Source organism: Microcaecilia unicolor, chromosome 3 (genome assembly GCF_901765095.1).
Source record: "Microcaecilia unicolor chromosome 3, aMicUni1.1, whole genome shotgun sequence".
NCBI lineage: Eukaryota > Metazoa > Chordata > Amphibia > Gymnophiona > Siphonopidae > Microcaecilia > Microcaecilia unicolor.
In genome coordinates, this window is record NC_044033.1 from 510,563,755 (window position 1) to 510,581,270 (window position 17,516).

The 17,516-nt window shown below is 46.3% G+C and overlaps 1 protein-coding gene across 1 annotated transcript in view; it reads right to left on the reverse strand.

Annotated features, from left to right (window-relative positions):
* Positions 1-17,516, reverse strand: part of LOC115465247 (cytochrome b5 reductase 4-like) — a 159,157-nt gene that overhangs the window by 123,469 nt on the left and 18,172 nt on the right. Inside the window, 1 exon segment of the mRNA XM_030195649.1 lies at positions 10,951-11,051. Within this exon segment, the coding sequence (XP_030051509.1) occupies positions 10,951-11,051 (101 nt within the window).

Consider the following 17,516-nt stretch of genomic DNA (forward strand, 5'->3'; position numbering starts at 1 on the left):
CAGATACACTCCACAGAATCTTTAGTGGGATAGATTCAAGTACTTTTTTCTGTGCCACAGCTATTTTGAGAGCTTTTTCCTTTTTTTGATTACTTGGTAGTATTGCTTTCTTTCTCTTTTGCGATATATCCCTGTATCTAAAGCCATGGAAGGGTGCAGTGCACCGCCCTCTGCCACAAGGGACAAAAGTGATAATCTGGGCTTGCCAGATCCCAGCCTCTGCCTTAAGCTAGCCCTCCAAGTCCCAAGACTGGGGGTGGGAATCCACCCCGCCACCCCTAGACCAAGCATCAGAAGAAGGCACAAATCCCCAGGTTCTGTAAGGTAGGACGAGAAGGGAAAGGGAAGGGAAATGGGACTTGATATACCATCTTTCAGAGGTTTTAGCAACTACATTCAAAGTGGTTTACGTGGAGGGGCATAATCGAACGGGGCGCCCAAGTTTTCCTCAGGACGTCCTCGGACGTCCCCCGCAAAGGGGCTGGGAAACCCGTATTATCAAAACAAGATGGGCGTCCATCTTTCGTTTCGATAATACGGTCGGGGACGCCCAAATCTCAACATTTAGGTCGACCTTAGAGATGGTCGTCCCCGGTTTTCGGCGATAATGGAAACTGAGGACGCCCATCTCAGAAATGACCAAATCCAAGCCATTTGGTAGTGGGAGGAGCCAGCATTCGTAATGCACTGGTCCCCCTCTCATGCCAGGAAAACAACCGGGCCCCCTAGGGGGCACTGCAGTGGACTTCAGAAAAAGTTCCAAGGTGCATAGCTCCCTTACCTTGTGTGCTGAGCCCCCCAATCCCCCCACAAAATCCACTCCCCACAACTGTAAACCACTACCATAGCCCTTAGGGATGAAGGGGGGCACCTAGATGTGGGTACAGTGGGTTTCTGGTGGGTTTTGGACAGCTCGTTGTTTCCTCCACAAGTGTAACAGGTGGGGGGGGGGCTGGGCCTGGGTCCGCCTGCCTGAAGTGCACTGCAGTACCCACTAAAACTGCTCCAGGGACCTGCATACTGTGCTGTCATGGAGCTGGGTATGATACTTGAGGCTGGCATAGAGGCTAGAAAATATATTTTAAAACACTTTTTTTTTTAGGATGGGAGGGGGTTAGTGACCACTGGAGGAGTAAGGGGAGGTCATCCTCGATTCCCTCCAGTGGTCATCTGGTCATTTAGGGCACATTTTTGTGGCTTGGTTGTAAATAAAAAAAAATAAAAAAAAAAAGGACCAAGTAAAGTCGCCCAACTGTTCGCCAGGGATGCCCTTCTTTTTTCCATTATCGTCCGAGGACGCCCATGTGTTAAGCACGTCCCAGTCCTGCCTTCGTTATGCTTCCGACACACCCCCGTGAACTTTGGTCGTCCCTGCGATGGAAAGCAGTTGAGGACGCCCAAAAATCGGCTTTTGATTATGCCGATTTGTGTGACCCTGTGAGAAGGATGCCCATCTTCCAATTTGTGTCGAAAGATGGGCGCCCTTCTCTTTCGAAAATAAGCCTGATAGTATATACATTGGAGGGTTAAGTGACTTGCCCAGAGTCACAAGGGGCTGCAGTGGGAATCGAACCCAGTTCCCCAGGATCAAAGTCTGCTGCACTAACCACTAGGCTACTCTTCCACTAGCAACCTTCCATGTAGAATCTCAAATAGGGAAAGGGAAATGGGACTTGATCTACCACCTTTCTGTGGTTTTTGCAACTACATTCAAAGCAGTTTGCCCAGAGTCACAAGGAGCTGCAGTGGGAATCGAACCGTTCCCCAGGATCAAAGTCCACTGCACTAACCACTCCAGGGAGGTCTGCTTCTCTTTCTCCCTCCACTTCTGCGAGACTACACGAATGCCCTTCAGAAAGGCTCCCAGCAACCTATCCTGACCCTAGAACAACACTTCTAAAGCAGCTCCAGGGAGTGTGCTGGACAGAAAATTTGCACACTGGCCCCAAAAAACAGCTGCCATTCCCACAGTGGCGAAGACTCCATCTGTCGAGGTAGCACAGCCACCAACACACCCTGAACTGAACAAATTGTAGCATAGCTACAGAGACCTGCTTGCTCCTTATCACAGATGGGCTAGAAGCTGCAGTGCAGTGGAAGCAATTGAAGCTCCAAGACCACAAACCAACCAGGAACCAGTCCCAAAGCCCAAGCTAGCCATATGCTGATGCACCCCTGGGAACCCCACCTGCTCCTGCAGAATTCTATAGGGAACTTCCCCAGTACTTTCTGGCTCCCCCTACCACTAGTGCATTCAGCTCCCACTGCCTCCTTATTCCTTACAAAGAGAGGCAATGGTCTAAGAGTTTGAGCCTTACCTACTCTAGCTCTTAACCTACTGCTCTAAAAAGACTCTTTTCCACTATCCAGAAAAGGTCCTTGAGAAAAAAGTGTTCCAGCATCTAAGAAGTCCCCTAGACCAAAACCAATTCGTCATAAATAGCCAGAATGGTTAGGAATGTGTAAGGTAAACAGATTCCTCAGTCAATCCTACAAAATAATGAGAAATATGTGAAAACATGTCAAGGGGCTAATCTTCAAAGCACTTAGACCTACAAAAGTTCCATAGGTTACAATGGGGCTCATTTTCAAAGCACTTAGCCTCCCAAAGTTCCATAGAAACCTATGGGACTTAGCCTCCCAAAGTGCTTTGAAAATATGCCTCTATGTAACTTTGGAAGGCTAAGTGCTTTGAAAATACACCTCAAAATGAACTAGACAGGCATCAGTTTTCAGTAAAAAAAAAAAAAAAAACTCAGATCCTAATTTAGATGGACCTTAATTCTACAAGTCACATAAAAAGCTACACAAGTGCCTGAATATTAAGATACTTGAACCCCCTTTTTATTCTATGAACAAAACGAAAATACAGCATAGGTGATAGCTGTCTTCTCTGTGGAAGGTGTGGAAACAAAAAAAAAAACCAATTTACTTATCTGTATATTACACACACAGATTTCTTTGTTTGGATTTCCCCCCCCCCCCTCCCCCCACACACTTCAGAAATTTGACAAAAAGTCAGAGCGTTTATGAGAAGCAACATAAGCACGGTCAAGCCAGTTGCAAAGTATTGACAAAGGCTGCTAAAGGAGAACATGAAGAAAATCTTGCAGTGGAGACGAAAACTCATAGTAACATTTTTTTTCAGGTATATCAGAAGCAGGAAGCCTACGAGCGAATCTGTGGGACTGTTAGATCAAGAAGGAGCAACAGGGGAGGCCACGGTCATAACGGAGAGACTGAATAAATTCTTCTGTCTTTATGAAAGAAGATGTAAAGAGATCAACCTATACCAGAAATGGTTTTCAGAGGTGATAATGCAGAGGAACTGAAAGAAATCTCACAGAACTTGGAAGATGTACTGAGCCAAATTGACAAGCTAAAGAGTGATATATCACCTGGACCGCATGGTATACACCTTAGGGTATTGAAAGAACTCAAACATGAAATTGCTGATCTGCTGCTAGTTATCTATAACCTGAAATTGTCCGTAGTACCTGAAGTCTGAAGGATGGCAAATGCAACAACGATTTTTAAAAAGGGTTCTAGGGGTGATCTGGGAGCTTACAGACCAGAAAGCCAGACTTCAGTGCCGGGCAAAATAGTGGAAACTATTATAAAGAATAAAATTTATAATTTCTCTGACCATCTTCAAATCATTGCTCAAAGCCCACCTCTTCAATGTCGCTTTCGGCACCTAATCACAACACCTCTACTCAGGAAACCTAGACTACCCCAACTTGACATTTCGTCCTTTAGATTGTAAGCTCTTCTGAGCAGGGACCGTCCTTAGTTATTAATTTGTACAGCGCTCAGTAACCCTAGTAGCGCTCTAGAAATGTTAAGTAGTAGTAGTAAATTACAGAACACGTAGACAAACATATTTTAATGGGACAGATCAGCATGTCTTCAGCCAAGGGATCTTGCCTCACCAATTTGCTTCATTTTTTGAAGGCATGAATAAACATGTGGCTAAAGGTGAGCTGGTTGATGTACTGTGTATAGATTTTCAGAAAGCTTTTGACAAAGTACCTCATAAGAGACTCCTGAGAAAATTAAGGAGTCATGGGATTGCAAGAAATGTCCTTCTGTATATTAAGAATTGGTTAGTGGACAGACAACAGAGGATAGGGTTAAAGAGCCATTTTTCTCAATGAAGGAGGGTGAATAGTGGAGTGCCGCAGGGATCTGTACTGGGACCAGTGAAATTTAACATATTTAATGGTGTTTATTAAATATGTTAAATTTATTAAATATGTTAAATTTCACAATAAAAATATTGGAACTAAAAAAAAAACCATATTTAATAAATGAGTTGGAAATCGGAACGAGTGAAGTGATTAAATTTGCAGACGACACAAAACTGTTCAAAGTTGTCAAAAATGCATGCAGATTGTGAAAAATTGCAGGAAGACCTTAGGAAACTGGAAGACTGAGCATCCAAATGGTAGATGAAATTTTAATGTAGACAAACGCAAAATAATGTACATTGGGATGAATAATCCAAATCACAGTTATCTGATGCTAGGTTCCACTTTAGGAGTCAGCACTCAAGAAAAAGACCTAGGTGTCATTGTAAACAATATGCTGAAATCTTCTGCCCAGTGTGCGGCGGCAGCCAAAAAAGTAAACAGGATGCTAGGAATTATTAGGAGAGGGATGCAAAATAAGGCCAAAAATATTATAATGCCTCTGTATCGTTCCATGATGCGACCTCACCGTGAGTATTGCGTTCAATTCTGGCTGCTGTACCTCAAAAAAGATATAATGGAATTAGAAAAGGTTCAAAGAAGAGCAACAAAAATGATAAGAGGATAAAACTGCTCCCATATGAGAAAAGGCTAAAGAGTTTAGGGCTCTTCAGCTTGGAAAAGAGAAGGCTGATATGATCGAGGGCTACAAAATCCTGTGGTGTGGAGCAGGTGGAGGCAAATCAATTTTTTACTCCTTCAAAAAGTACAAAGACCAGGGGACACTCAATGAAACTCAATGGAAATACTTTTAAAACAAACAGGGAGGATTATTCTACCTTCCAAAAAAAACACCAAGAAGAGACCCATGAAGTCTTAGAACATGAGAAATCCGATGACTTGAAAGAAATCTCTTTAAATTTTGGAGGCCTCTTTTAACTGAAGTAACTAATAGGGCCACTCTTTGGGTGCCATCTCTGTTCGAGCAGGATTTTAATGCAATAATGAAACTTTACTTCAAGAATATGCACCAAACATTTTGTGGCCAGAAACTGTGGATATTTCCTGATGTTACTAAAGTCACCCAAGACAGAAGAAAGAAATTCCTGGAATTAAGAGGGGAGACATGGAGGCATATTTTCAAAGCACTTAGCCTTCCAAAGTTCCATAGAAACCTATGGAACTTTGGAAGGCTAAGTGCTTTGAAAATATGCCTCATGGTCATTGGGTGCAACATTCCTGTTAGCATATCCTTGTAAACATAGTAACATAGTAGATGACGGCAGAACAAGACCTGCATGGTCCATCCAGTCTGCCCAACAAGACAAACTCATATGTGCTACTTTTTGTGTATACCCTACTTTGATTTGTACCTGTCCTCTTCAGGGCACAGACCATATAAGTCTGTCCAGCACTATCCCCGCCTCCCAACCACCAGCCCCGCCTCCCACCACTGGCTCTGGCACAGACCGTATGAGTTTGACCAGCACTATCCTCGCCTCCCACCACCGGCTGGCTCTGCCACCCAATCTCGTCTAAGCTCCTTAGGATCCATTCCTTCTGAACAGGATTCCTTTATGTTTATCCCACGCGTGTTTGAATTCTGTTACCGTTTTCATTTCCACCACCTCCCGCGGGAGGGCATTCCAAGCATCCACTACTCTCTCCGTGAAAAAATACTTCCTGACAATTGTCTTGAGTCTGCCCCCCTTCAATCTCATTTCATGTCCTCTAATTCTACCGCCTTCGCACTTCCAGAAAAGGTTGGTTTGCGGATTAATACTTTTCAAATATTTGAACGTCTGTATCATATCACCCCTCTTTCTCCTTTCTTCCAGAGTATACATGTTCAGGTCATCAAGTCTCTCCTCATACGTCTTGTAACGCAAATCCCTTACCATTCTCGTAGCTTTTCTTTGCACCGCTTCAATTCTTTTTACATCCTTCACAAGGTACGGCCTCCAAAACTGAACACAATACTCTAGGTGGGGCCTCACCAACGACTTATACAGGGGCATCAACACCTCCCGTCTGCTGGTCACACCTCTCTCTATACAGCCTAACAACCTTCTAGCTACGGCCACCGCCTTGTCACATATAGTTAAATATGTGGGACTTAAGTACATTTTCTTTATGCCAGAACAGTTGAAAGCCTTCATAGACCTGAAAAGAGTAGCTAAAACATGATGACAGCAGGCATTAAGTATGTATAGGTAGAGGGAATGCCTTTTTGGTTTGTTAATTTCCTTTTATTTAGATTTCCCTGATCTTTTCTTTCCACCTCCCCCCCCCCCCCCTTAAGGCAATTTTTATGGTCTAAGGAAGGGACAAAAGAATCTTTTTATGTTTCCTTCTGATTATATATCACTAGTAAAAAAGCCCCGTTTCTGATGCAAATGAAACGGGGGGGGGGGGGGGGGCTAGCAAGGTTTTCTTCTGTGTGCATGTGGAAGTGTGTGTGTCCCTGCCTTCTGCCCTGTCTCCCTTCCCCTCTGCTCTCTGTCCCCTCCCCCCTTGGAGTCAAGTCCTTCAGTGTTAAGTTTCCTGCTGTGCTGTTGTTTGTGTTACAGAGATAGTGAGGGCTTCTGCCCTCTCTCCCCTCCCCCCTCTGAGTCCTTCACTGTCACAGAGAGAGGATTTGATTTCCTGCTTTGCTGTGTTTTCCTTCACTGTTTGTGTTACAGAGAGAGCGAGGGCGGGGCAGACACTCACGGGGGAACCGGATATCTCTCCCCCTTCACACTTCCGGCTGGAGGCTTCATTTAGAACGTTGGTGGTGCCTTTTATATATAGAGATGATTATAATATACTTGATTTCTTCTGTATCCTCATTTACATGTAACAAGATTTATGCTTGTGTAAACTATATAAATGAATAAACAAATTAAAAAAAACAAAACAAAAATAGGAGGAAATATTTTTTCACTCAAAGAATAGTTGAGCTCTGGAACTCGTTGCCGGAGGATGTGGTAACAGTAGTTAGCATATCGGGATTTTTAAAAGTTTGTACAAGTTCCTGGGAGACACGTCCATAGTCTGTTATTGAGATGGACATGGGGAAAGCCACTGCTTGCCCTAGGATTGGTAGCATGGAATGTTTCCACTATTTGAGTTTCTGCCAGATACTCGTGATCTGGATTAGCAACCGCTGGAACCAGGATACTGGGATAGATGGGCCACTGGTCTGACCCAGTGTGGCTATTCTTAAGTTCTTGGACAAGATATATGAAATAAGCAGCAGTCTCCGATTGCTTTTAAAATTATGGGAGCCACATGGTTGATATTCATCTCAAATCGCAAGCAGAGATATCACTACATTGCCAGCCTATCAGTCAAACTGCAGAATACCTTACATGGGGTTTTGAGACAACCATCAAACATATAAACGGCAAGTGACCAACTCACCTGCAAATGCGCAGTAGAGTCACTCAGAACGCTAAGAGTGTAGAAGTCCAAGCCCCGCCTCCACCAGCAGTACAGCCCAATAGGGAGGAGGGCTTGGACATGGGCTTGGAAATCGGAGGAGGAGGGAGCAGGGAGGGAAGGAGGGGCGGAACTGAGGGAAACACGCTGGGGGGAGGGCAGGGGAGACAGCAGGGTTGGTGGACCGGGGAGGGGGGGGGGCAAAGGAAAACAAAAAACTAGCCCGTTGTTACGGGCTTAACGGCTAGTATTAACAGGAAAAGGTCATCGCACATTTCTCAACCTTCACTTCCCTAACTGTAAAGGTCTAAAATACAAATGAATGCATACGTCAACCTTCTCCTACCTGACTACACAATTCTGGAACGCGCTGCCGCGCAACTTAAAAACGATCTATGAAACGGGATAGACCTTGATGCACCCCAATTGATTGTTCCTAGACTCTGAAAGTTGAATGATCGATCTTAGCAATACTAACCTTCATTAGTGAGTAAGAGGTTTTATGTTAGGGTAGAGTAGGGACAAAGGAGGGAATCTGTTATTTGTTATGTAAGTTTTACATACATGCTATGTGATTGATACGTGACTCTTGTTTATATATCGTTATTCAAAAACTTTAATAAACATAAATAAATAAAACGATCTATGAACTAACTAACTTCCGCAAACTACTGAAGACCCATCTCTTTAAAAAGGCATACCACAAAGATCAACAAATATGAACTCCTCCACATATATCCAGTATTGTCTTACTATATTTGCTTGTTATACTAATATCATACTTTTTCATTATCATGTTACCCAAGATCCTTCCATAATACGAATTGTTTATCTTATTATATACTAGTAAAAAAGGCCCGTTTCGGACACAAATGAAACAGGCGCTAGCAAGGTTTTCCTCGGAGTGTGTATGTTTGGGAGAGTGTATGTGAGAGTGACTGTGTGAGAGACAGAGTGAAAGTGTGAGTGTGTGAGAGAGAGAGTGAGTCTGGGTGTGAGTGTGTCTGTCAGAGAGTGTGTGTATGAGAATGAGAGTGTGTTCAAGTGCGTATGTGAGACACAGTGTGAGAGAGAGTGTGTGTGTGTGCGAGAGAGAGAGAGAGAGAGAGTGTGTGTGAGACACAGATTCTCTGTGAGAGTGAGTGTATGAGACCGAGTGACTGTGTGACACATAGAGAGTGAATGTGATACAGTGTGAGACAGAGTGTGTGAGAGTGAGAGTCAGAAAGACATTGTATGTGAGAGAGAGAGAGAGAGAGTGTGTGTGACACAGATACCTCCCTTCCTGTGTCTCTCTGGTGTCAGGCCCCCTCCCCTCTGTCTGTGGTGTCTGAGATTCCCGCCACTGCACCCAAGCAATTGGTGTGCTGGAGGAGGCGGAGGGGGGATGTGTTGGGGGGGGGGGGGTTCAGGTTGGAAGAAGAGGGGTGCGGGGGGTTCAGGAAGCGCTACCAGATGCGAGTGAGAGTGTGTGTGTGGGGGGGGGGGGTCAGGAAGCGATGCCAGATGACTGAGTGTGTGTGGGGGGGGAGGGCAGGGGGGTTCAGGAAGCGCTGGCAGATGAGAGAGAGTGAGTGTGTGTGTATGGGGTTTCAGGAAGCGCTGCGAGATGAGTGAGTGTGTGTGTGGGGGGGGGGGGGGGGAGGTTCAGGAAGCGCTGCCAGATGAGAGAGAGTGAGTGTCTGTGTGTGTGTGTATGGGGTTTCAGGAAGCGCTGGCAGATGAGAGAGAGAGAGTGTATGTGGGGGGAGGGGGTTCAGGAAGCGCTGGCAGATGAGAGTGAGAAAGAGTGTGTGTGTGTGTGTGTGTGTGTTGGAGGGGTGTGTGTGGGGGGTTTCAGCTTGGAAGAAGAGGGGTGTGTGGGGGGGGGGTCTGTAAGTGCTGCGAGATGAGTGAGTGTGTGGGGGGGGGGGGCGGTTTATCAAGTGTTTCCACATGAGTGTGTGTGTGTGTGTGGTGGGGGGGGTTTCAGGAAGCGCTGCCAGATGAGCGACAGTATGTGTGTGTGTGTGTGGGGGTTTCAGGAAGCGGTGTGATATGAGAGACTGAGTGTGTGTGTGTGGTGGGGGGGGGGGTTGCCACATGAGTGAGTGAGTGTATATGTGGGGGGCAGGGATTTCAGGAAGCGCTGCCAGATGAGAGAGAGAGTGTGTGTTGGGGGGGCGTTGAGGAAGTGTGGCCAAATGAGAGTGAGTGTGTGTGTGTGTGTGGGGGGGGGGGGTCAGGAACCACAGCCAGATGAGTGAGTGGGGGGGGGGGGGGGGGCAGGGGTTTCAGGAAGCGCTGGCAGATGAGTGTGTGTGTGTTGGGGGGGGTGGGCGTTGAGGAAGTGTGGGCAAATGAAGTGGGGGGGGGTAAGGAAGCGATGCCAGATGAGAGTGTGTGTGTGTGTTTTGTATGGTTCAGTTTTGGGGGGGGGGGAGGGAGGGAGGATCCTGCTTTTAAGAAGAAGAAGTAATGAAGCGCCCCCTTCGCGCGATGCCCCCCCTCCCGCCGCCATCCCACCCACGGCGATGCAGCCGGCCGCCGCCATCCCACCCACCGTGGCCATCGCACCCACCGTCGCGTAGTTTTGCTGGCGGGGGACCCAAAATCCCGCCAGCAGAAGTCCTGTGTGTGTGCCGAGTGAGTCAGACTCCTCCAGCGATCTTTGGCGTTGCTAGCCTGTGCAGGGCGGGGTTCTGTGCGTCTAACGTGACGCACAGAAGTCCTGGCTACCTGCACAGGCTAGCAACGCCGAAGATGACGCCGTAGTCAGCAGACAGGACTTGTGCTGGCGGGGTTTCGGGTCCCCCGCCGGCAAAGAAACGCGAATGTGGGTGGCTTAGTAGGGGGTTGTTGCGGGGGAGGGGGGGTGTTGGACCTCCTTCTCTTGACCTGCAGCTTTGGGGGGGGGGCGGGGCGGGGGGGGCGGATCAACCATTATGTGGGCGGGGCTTCTAGTTTTTGAGGTTTGGCGTGGGGGGGGGGGGGGATGTTGGATGCCGGAACTGTGGACTCCGGAGCTTTGGAGGTGGTTTCCCTTTCCGCGGGTGGGTGCGATCCATTTGTTTAGTGAAATTTTTTTTTCCGCCCTCGACGTCATGACGTTTGACGCGAGGGCGGGGCACGGGTCTGTGGGGTGGCTTCACCACCATGAATCCACAAACCGTTCTGAGAGTCTGAGTGACTTCAGTGACGTCAGTGTCCTCAGAACGTTGAGGGTGCGTTTTATTATAGTAGATTTCCACTATTCATGATGTATTTGTAAGCCACATTGAGCCTGCAAAGAGGTGGGAAAATGTGGGATACCAAGGCAATAAATAAATAATAAAACAATCCTTTCATTAGCCCTTACCTGATCAAAAAGATCAGTACCATCTGCTCCTGCTGCCCTCATCAGCTCATCTTCCCCACCAGGATGATACTCCATGTATGGACTGACATTAAACACAAGTCCTATATAAAAAAAAATTAAAAAGAAAATTAATGAATAAGTCTCAAAAGTTTTCTAAATGAAAAAAAAAAAACAAAAAAAAAACTAAACACAAACATTACAGCACATTACAGTTTTCTTAAGGTTGTGAGAAAGTACTAAGGTTTTTAGATTTTAAAAAACCTTCTGTTTATATTATAGAGTAGTAATTCCTGGAAACGTGGCCAAGAACTATATTCATGTTTCAATGAAAAACCTTCCCTGCCCCCCCCCCCCCCACCTCAGTTTAAAGATTATGCCATCAAATTTGAAGAAGACTTTATCATGACTTCGACATAAATTAGTGAAATATTTAAAATGTACTCTAATTTTTTTCAAGCAATAAAATAAAAACACAACAGACCTAGAACTCACCTGAATCATAACTGAAGGCTCAACCTAGAGCCTAAGTGCTACAAGGTCACTGCTGTCAAATTGCTTCTCCGTTTGACCTTCTGATCCCCTTCCCACTTACATCAAAACAATAAGTAGGAAAACAAGTCGAACACAAGAGATGCAAGAAATGTACGTTTAAAAAAAGGGGGGGGGGAAGACAAAGGTTGAAAGGAGTGGAAACAAAATCAAACATATAAATGGCGAGTGACCGTACTCACCCGCAAATGCGCAGTACAGACTTCCCTCTCTGTCCCACCCCCGCGTCAATACGTGATGACGGGGGTGGGACAGAGAGGGAAGTCTCTACTGCGCAAAGGGGAGGGAGGTAACCGCCGATGTCGCTACCTCTCCCCCTCCCCGAGGTCGCCGCTACCGCTCCCCCCCACACAGAGTCGCCGCCGCCGCCCCCCCTCCACCCAGCCCGAGCACTCTCTTCGGTATTGAACTTATATCGCTGACACGCAGCAGGCAGATCAGCTGAGCTCCCGTCGGCCTTCCTTCCCTGCCTGTGTCCTGCCCTCGCCGATGTTACGTCACACGAGGGCGGGACACAGGCAGAGAAGGAAGGCCGACGGGAGCTCTGCTGATCTGCGTTTCGGCAACGTAAGTTCAATAGCGAAGAGAGGGCCCGGGCCGGGTGGAGGGGGGGCGGCGACTCCGGGTGGGGGGAGCGGTAGCAGCAACCTCAGGGGGGGGCCTGCAGCGGCGAGGGGAGGGGGCCTTGGAAAAACCCCATACTAGCCCGTTTTAACGGGCTCAACGGCTAGTATACATAGAAGAGAAAGAAGAAAATAGGAAGGCAAAATGAACACAGCAAAGGAGACAGTATATGCTGTTGAATGCCTCTCTGAATAATGTCCGTTCTCCTGGATCCTGAACATTCTGCACTCCTGTGACATGCACCACCAATACAGCCACTGAACCCCTAAATCTATAGTCTCGTGTGGCCATTTTCATACTTGGTGCCCACGCAGATTAAATGTCTCAAAGATAGACTCTTTACAATCCCAGATGGTACTATGTAAGCCACACTCAGCCCACAAATAGGTGGGAAAATGTGGGATACATATGTAACAAATAAAAATAAATAAAATATTTAACTTATTATTATTTGTATAGCGCTACCAGACGCACGCAGCGCTGAACACCTGACACAGAAAGAAAGTCCCTGCTCAATAGAGCTTACAATCTAAAACAATACAGACAGACAAGACAATTAAGGGCGAGGAAAGTACTGGGTGAGAAGTAACAAGGGGGGAAGCAAATGAGTAGTGTCTAGGAGCCAAAAGCAGCAGTGAAAAGGTGGGTTTTCAGCATAGATTTGAAAACAGGTAGAGATGGAGCTAGACGTACAGGCTCAGGAAGTTTATTCCAGGCATAAGGTGCCGCGAGGGAGAAGGAACGAAGCCTGAAGTTAGCAGTGGAGGAGAAGGGGGACGACAAGAGAGATTTGTCCAGCGAGCGGAGGTCACGGGGAGGAATGTAGGGAGAGATGAGAGTGGAGAGGTAATGGGGGGCTGCAGAATGGATGCATTTAAAGGTCAGTAAGAGAAGTTTGAACTGTATACGGAAGCGGACAGGGAGCCAGTGAAGTGACTTGAGGAGTGGGCTAGTGTGGTTATAACGATTTTGGCAGAAAATAAGCCGTGCTGCAGAATTTTGGACAGACTGGAGAGGAGAGAGATGGCTGAGAGGAAGATCAGTAAGAAGTAAATTGCAATAATCTAAGCGAGAGGTGACAAGGGTGTGGATAAGGGTTTTGGCAGCGTATTCAGAAAGGAAGGGGTGAATTTTGCTAATGTTGTAGATAAAGAAATGACAGCTTTTGGCGATCTGTTGAATGTGTGCAGAGAAGGAGAGAGAGGAATCAAAGATGACTCCAAGGTTACGAGCCGAGGAGACAGGGAGGATGTGAGAGCCATTAACAGAGATAGAGAAAGGAGGAAGAGGGGAGGTGGCTTTAGGGGGAAAAATTAGAAGTTCAGTTTTGGTCATGTTGAGCTTTAGTTGGCGTTGAGACATCTAAGCAGCAATGTCAGACAAGCAGGATGAAATTTTGTCCTGGATTAAGGTTGAGATTTCAGGGGTGGAGATGTAGATCTGAGAATCGTCCACGTAAAGATGGTACTGAAAGCCGTGGGATGAAATCAGGGTACCAAGAGAAGAGGTATAGATGGAGAAGAGAAGGGGTCCAAGGACAGAACCCTGAGGCACACCAACTGTAAGCGGGATGGAAGTTGAAGAGGAACCGCCAGAATGAACACAAAGTGCGAAGTGAGAGGTAGGAGGAGAACCAGGAAAGAACAGGACCCTAGAATCCAATCGAGGATAGCGTATCTAGGCGTATGGTGTGGTCAACAGTGTCAAAAGCAGCAGATGTATTCAAGTATAACATTTAAAGACTAGAAACTTGCTCCAAACAACTCTAACAAACATACAAAATATGAAAAACAAACAGCATTTACAAACATGTATAAATAACTTAAAATCTTAAAGAAGGAAAAACTATGTACTTGAAAACTCCTCATTGACTATTGGTATTCCAAGTTGGTGGATGAAGGAAAAAAAAAACTTCAAAAAATGATACATTATACTACTTAATAGCAAAATCAAAAGTCATAGCCATCTTATTCCAGCAGACCAAAGTTCCAGAAAGGCTTGTTCATGAAAACGTCCACGGAGCACAGGACCTAGGACACACCTACAAACACAGCAGCTCAAATATCAGCTCCTCCTCTACTACATTAACGCCGGGGTTTACTAAGCAGCTAGGGCGCCTGGCTATGCGCTAGTGCCTACAATGCCACGTGGAAGCCCCTAGCAAGCCTTGTGAACAGACCCCTAAATAAGAAAACTAGACCCTCATAAAAATACATCAGATTTACAAACAGCAAATAGTTCTTTTAGGAAAACCATTAAATGAGCTAAGGGAGCCATCTTGTGTTCAATTCTAAAACTGCATGCGAGATTAGAAACCTAAATATGTAAAGTCAAACAGGTGGAAAATTCTGATTTTACTACTTACTACTACTTATTTCTATAGCGCTACTAGACGTACGCAGCGCTGTACACTTGAACATGAAGAGACAGTCCCTGCTCGACAGAGCTTACAATCTAATTAGGACAGACAAACAGGACAAACAAGAGATAAGGGAATATTAAAGTGAGGATGATAAAATAAGGGTTCGGAGTTAAAAGCAGCATCAAAAACATAGTAACATAGTAGATGACGGCAGAAAAAGACCTGCACAGTCTGCCCAACAAGATAACTCATATTTGCTGCTTTTTGTGTATACCCTACTTTGATTTGTACCTGTGCTCTTCAGGGCACAGACCGTATAAGTCTGCCCAGCACTATCCCCGCCTCCCAACCACCTGCCCCTCCTCCCAACCACCGGCTCTGGCACAGACCGTATAAGTCTGCCCAGCACTATCCTCACCTCCCAACCATCAGCCCTGCCTCCCAACCACCGGCTCTGGCACAGACCGTACAAGTCTGTCCAGCACTATCCCCGCCTCCCAACCACCAGTCCCGCTGCCCACCACCGGCTCTGGCACAGACCGTACAAGTCTGTCCAGCACTATCCCTGCCTCCCAACCACCAGCCCCGCCTCCCGATTCTGACTAAGCTCCTGAGGATCCATTCCTTCAGCACAGGATTCCTTTATGCTTATCCCACGCATGTTTGAATTCCGTTACCGTTTTCATTTCCACCACCTCCCGCGGGAGGGCATTCCAAGCATCCACTACTCTCTCCGTGAAAAAATACTTCCTGACATTTTTCTTGAGTCTGCCCCCCTTCAATCTCATTTCATGTCCTCTCGTTCTACCACCTTCCCATCTCCGGAAAAGGTTCGTTTGCGGATTAATACCTTTCAAATATTTGAACGTCTGTATCATATCACCCCTGTTTCTCCTTTCCTCCAGAGTATACATGTTTAGTTCAGCAGGGCTTTTAGCTTAGATTTGAAGATGGCCAGAGATGGAGCTTTACGTACCGGCTCAGGAAGTTTGGTCTTAGCTTATGTAGCTTTATTTTTTGTTTGGCACAGGTCGCACTGTTTCCTTCCTTCTTTATCCGATCAGTCAGGTACAGCTTTCGGTCACTCTATGGATCAGTGTTCACCATGCCTTCCGATGTCTGACATCTTCTTTCAGTTCTGCTATGTTCATTCCAGTATCTTCCTTGATAGTATCTACTACTACTACTAATTGTCATTTCTATAGTGCTACAAGTATCTATCCAGCTAATTCTTAGGGGGATAGATAATTATCAAGGAAGATACTAGAAAGAACATAGCAGAACTGAAAGAAGCTGTGAGAGATCGGAAGGTATGGCGAACACTGGCCGAGAGCCGTGCTCGACTGATCGGATAAGGAAGGAAACAGGCGTGACCTGTAACAAACAAAAATAAAGCTAGATGAGCTGAGCCCAAAATTACTACTACTACTATTAAACATTTCTATAGCGCTACTAGACTTACGCAGCGCTGTACAAATTAACATGAAAAGACAGTCCCTGCTCAACAGAGCTTACAATCTAAATTGGACAGACGAACAGACAGCTAGGGGTGGGGAAATTGCAGTGGTAGGGGTGATAAGTGAGGGTGTTGAGTAAGAGAGTCATGGTTAGGAGTCAAAAGCAGTAGCAAAGAGGTGGGCTTTAAGCCTAGACTTGAAGACAGCCAGAGACTGAGCCTGACGTACTGGCTCAGGGAGTCTATTCCAGGCATAGGGAGCAGCGAGATAGAAGGAACGGAGCCGGGAGTTAGCAGTGGGGGAGAAGGGGGACGACAGGAGACATTTACCCAGCGGGGAGGAGTGTAGGGAGAGATGAGAGCGGAAAGGTACTGAGGAGCTGCGGTGATTTAACCAGAGCTGACATTGTGATGTCATAATGCCTCAGAGCCAACCTCATCAGTGATGTCACAATGGCTTGACTGTCCTATACTTGGCTCATACTACTGCTGCTACTATTAAACATTTCTATAGCGCTACTAGACTTACGCAGCGCTGTACAAATTAACATGAAAAGAGAGTCCCTGCTCAACAATCTAAATTGGACAGACGAACAGACAGCTAGGGGTGGGGAAATTGCAGTGGTAGGGGTGATAAGTGAGGGTGTTGAGTAAGAGAGTCATGGTTAGGAGTCGAAATTGCAGTAGCAAAATCAGAATTTTTCAAGCATTTCAACCTTCTGGCTTATTTCAGATACATTAACTGGCAAACAAAAATCTTTTCAAAGATTATATATATTTAAAAAAATGTCCTCTGATTTTTGGCAGCTAGATCAGAGTAGACAGCCACAGAGCGAGTGCCTGATTCACAAGCCATTTTGATTCCCTCTCTTCCTTTCCTCCCCTGCAACCCTTTTTAGTCACTTTCCCACGAGTCAATATTCAGCAAGTTAGAACTGGGTAGGACTGGTGCAGTAGAAGACAGTAAACGGCACTTAACCTCAAGATCCATCCGAGCAATGAACGACTATCTACCCTTTAGAAAAATGTTGACAACCCATCTCTTCAAGCAAGCTTACCCAAACGTCCCGAACTAACCTTATAAACCCACCATCATGAGTCCTGTTCCAACGACGATTATATCTTAGGCTTTGTTTTCCAATCTTCTTCATGCTCATTCCCTAGTCCTTTCTTTGCCATCTTACCTACATCATACACCCTCCATTCCCTTTTCCTTTTGCCGATCCTATCCTTGTTGCACCTTTCATGTTCATCTTTATACTCTTGGTCTTCCTATTACTATTAGTAAAGAAAGGCCCGTTTCTGTTTTAAAGGAAACGGGCGCTAGCAAGGTTTTCCTCGGAGTGTGTATGTTTGAGTGAGTGTGCATGTGCGAGTGTGTGTGTGTGTGACAGAGAGAGAGTGAGACTGGGTGCGAGTGTGTGTGTGAGAATGAGAGTATGTGCCAGGGTCCCCCCTCTCTCCCAGTTCCAGGGTCGTCGTCCCCCCGGTATGTCTCCCATTTGCAGGGGTGTCCCCCCTCCCTCCCTCCCTTCCTCCCAGTTGCAGGGTCCCCCCTCCTCCCATCCTCCCTCT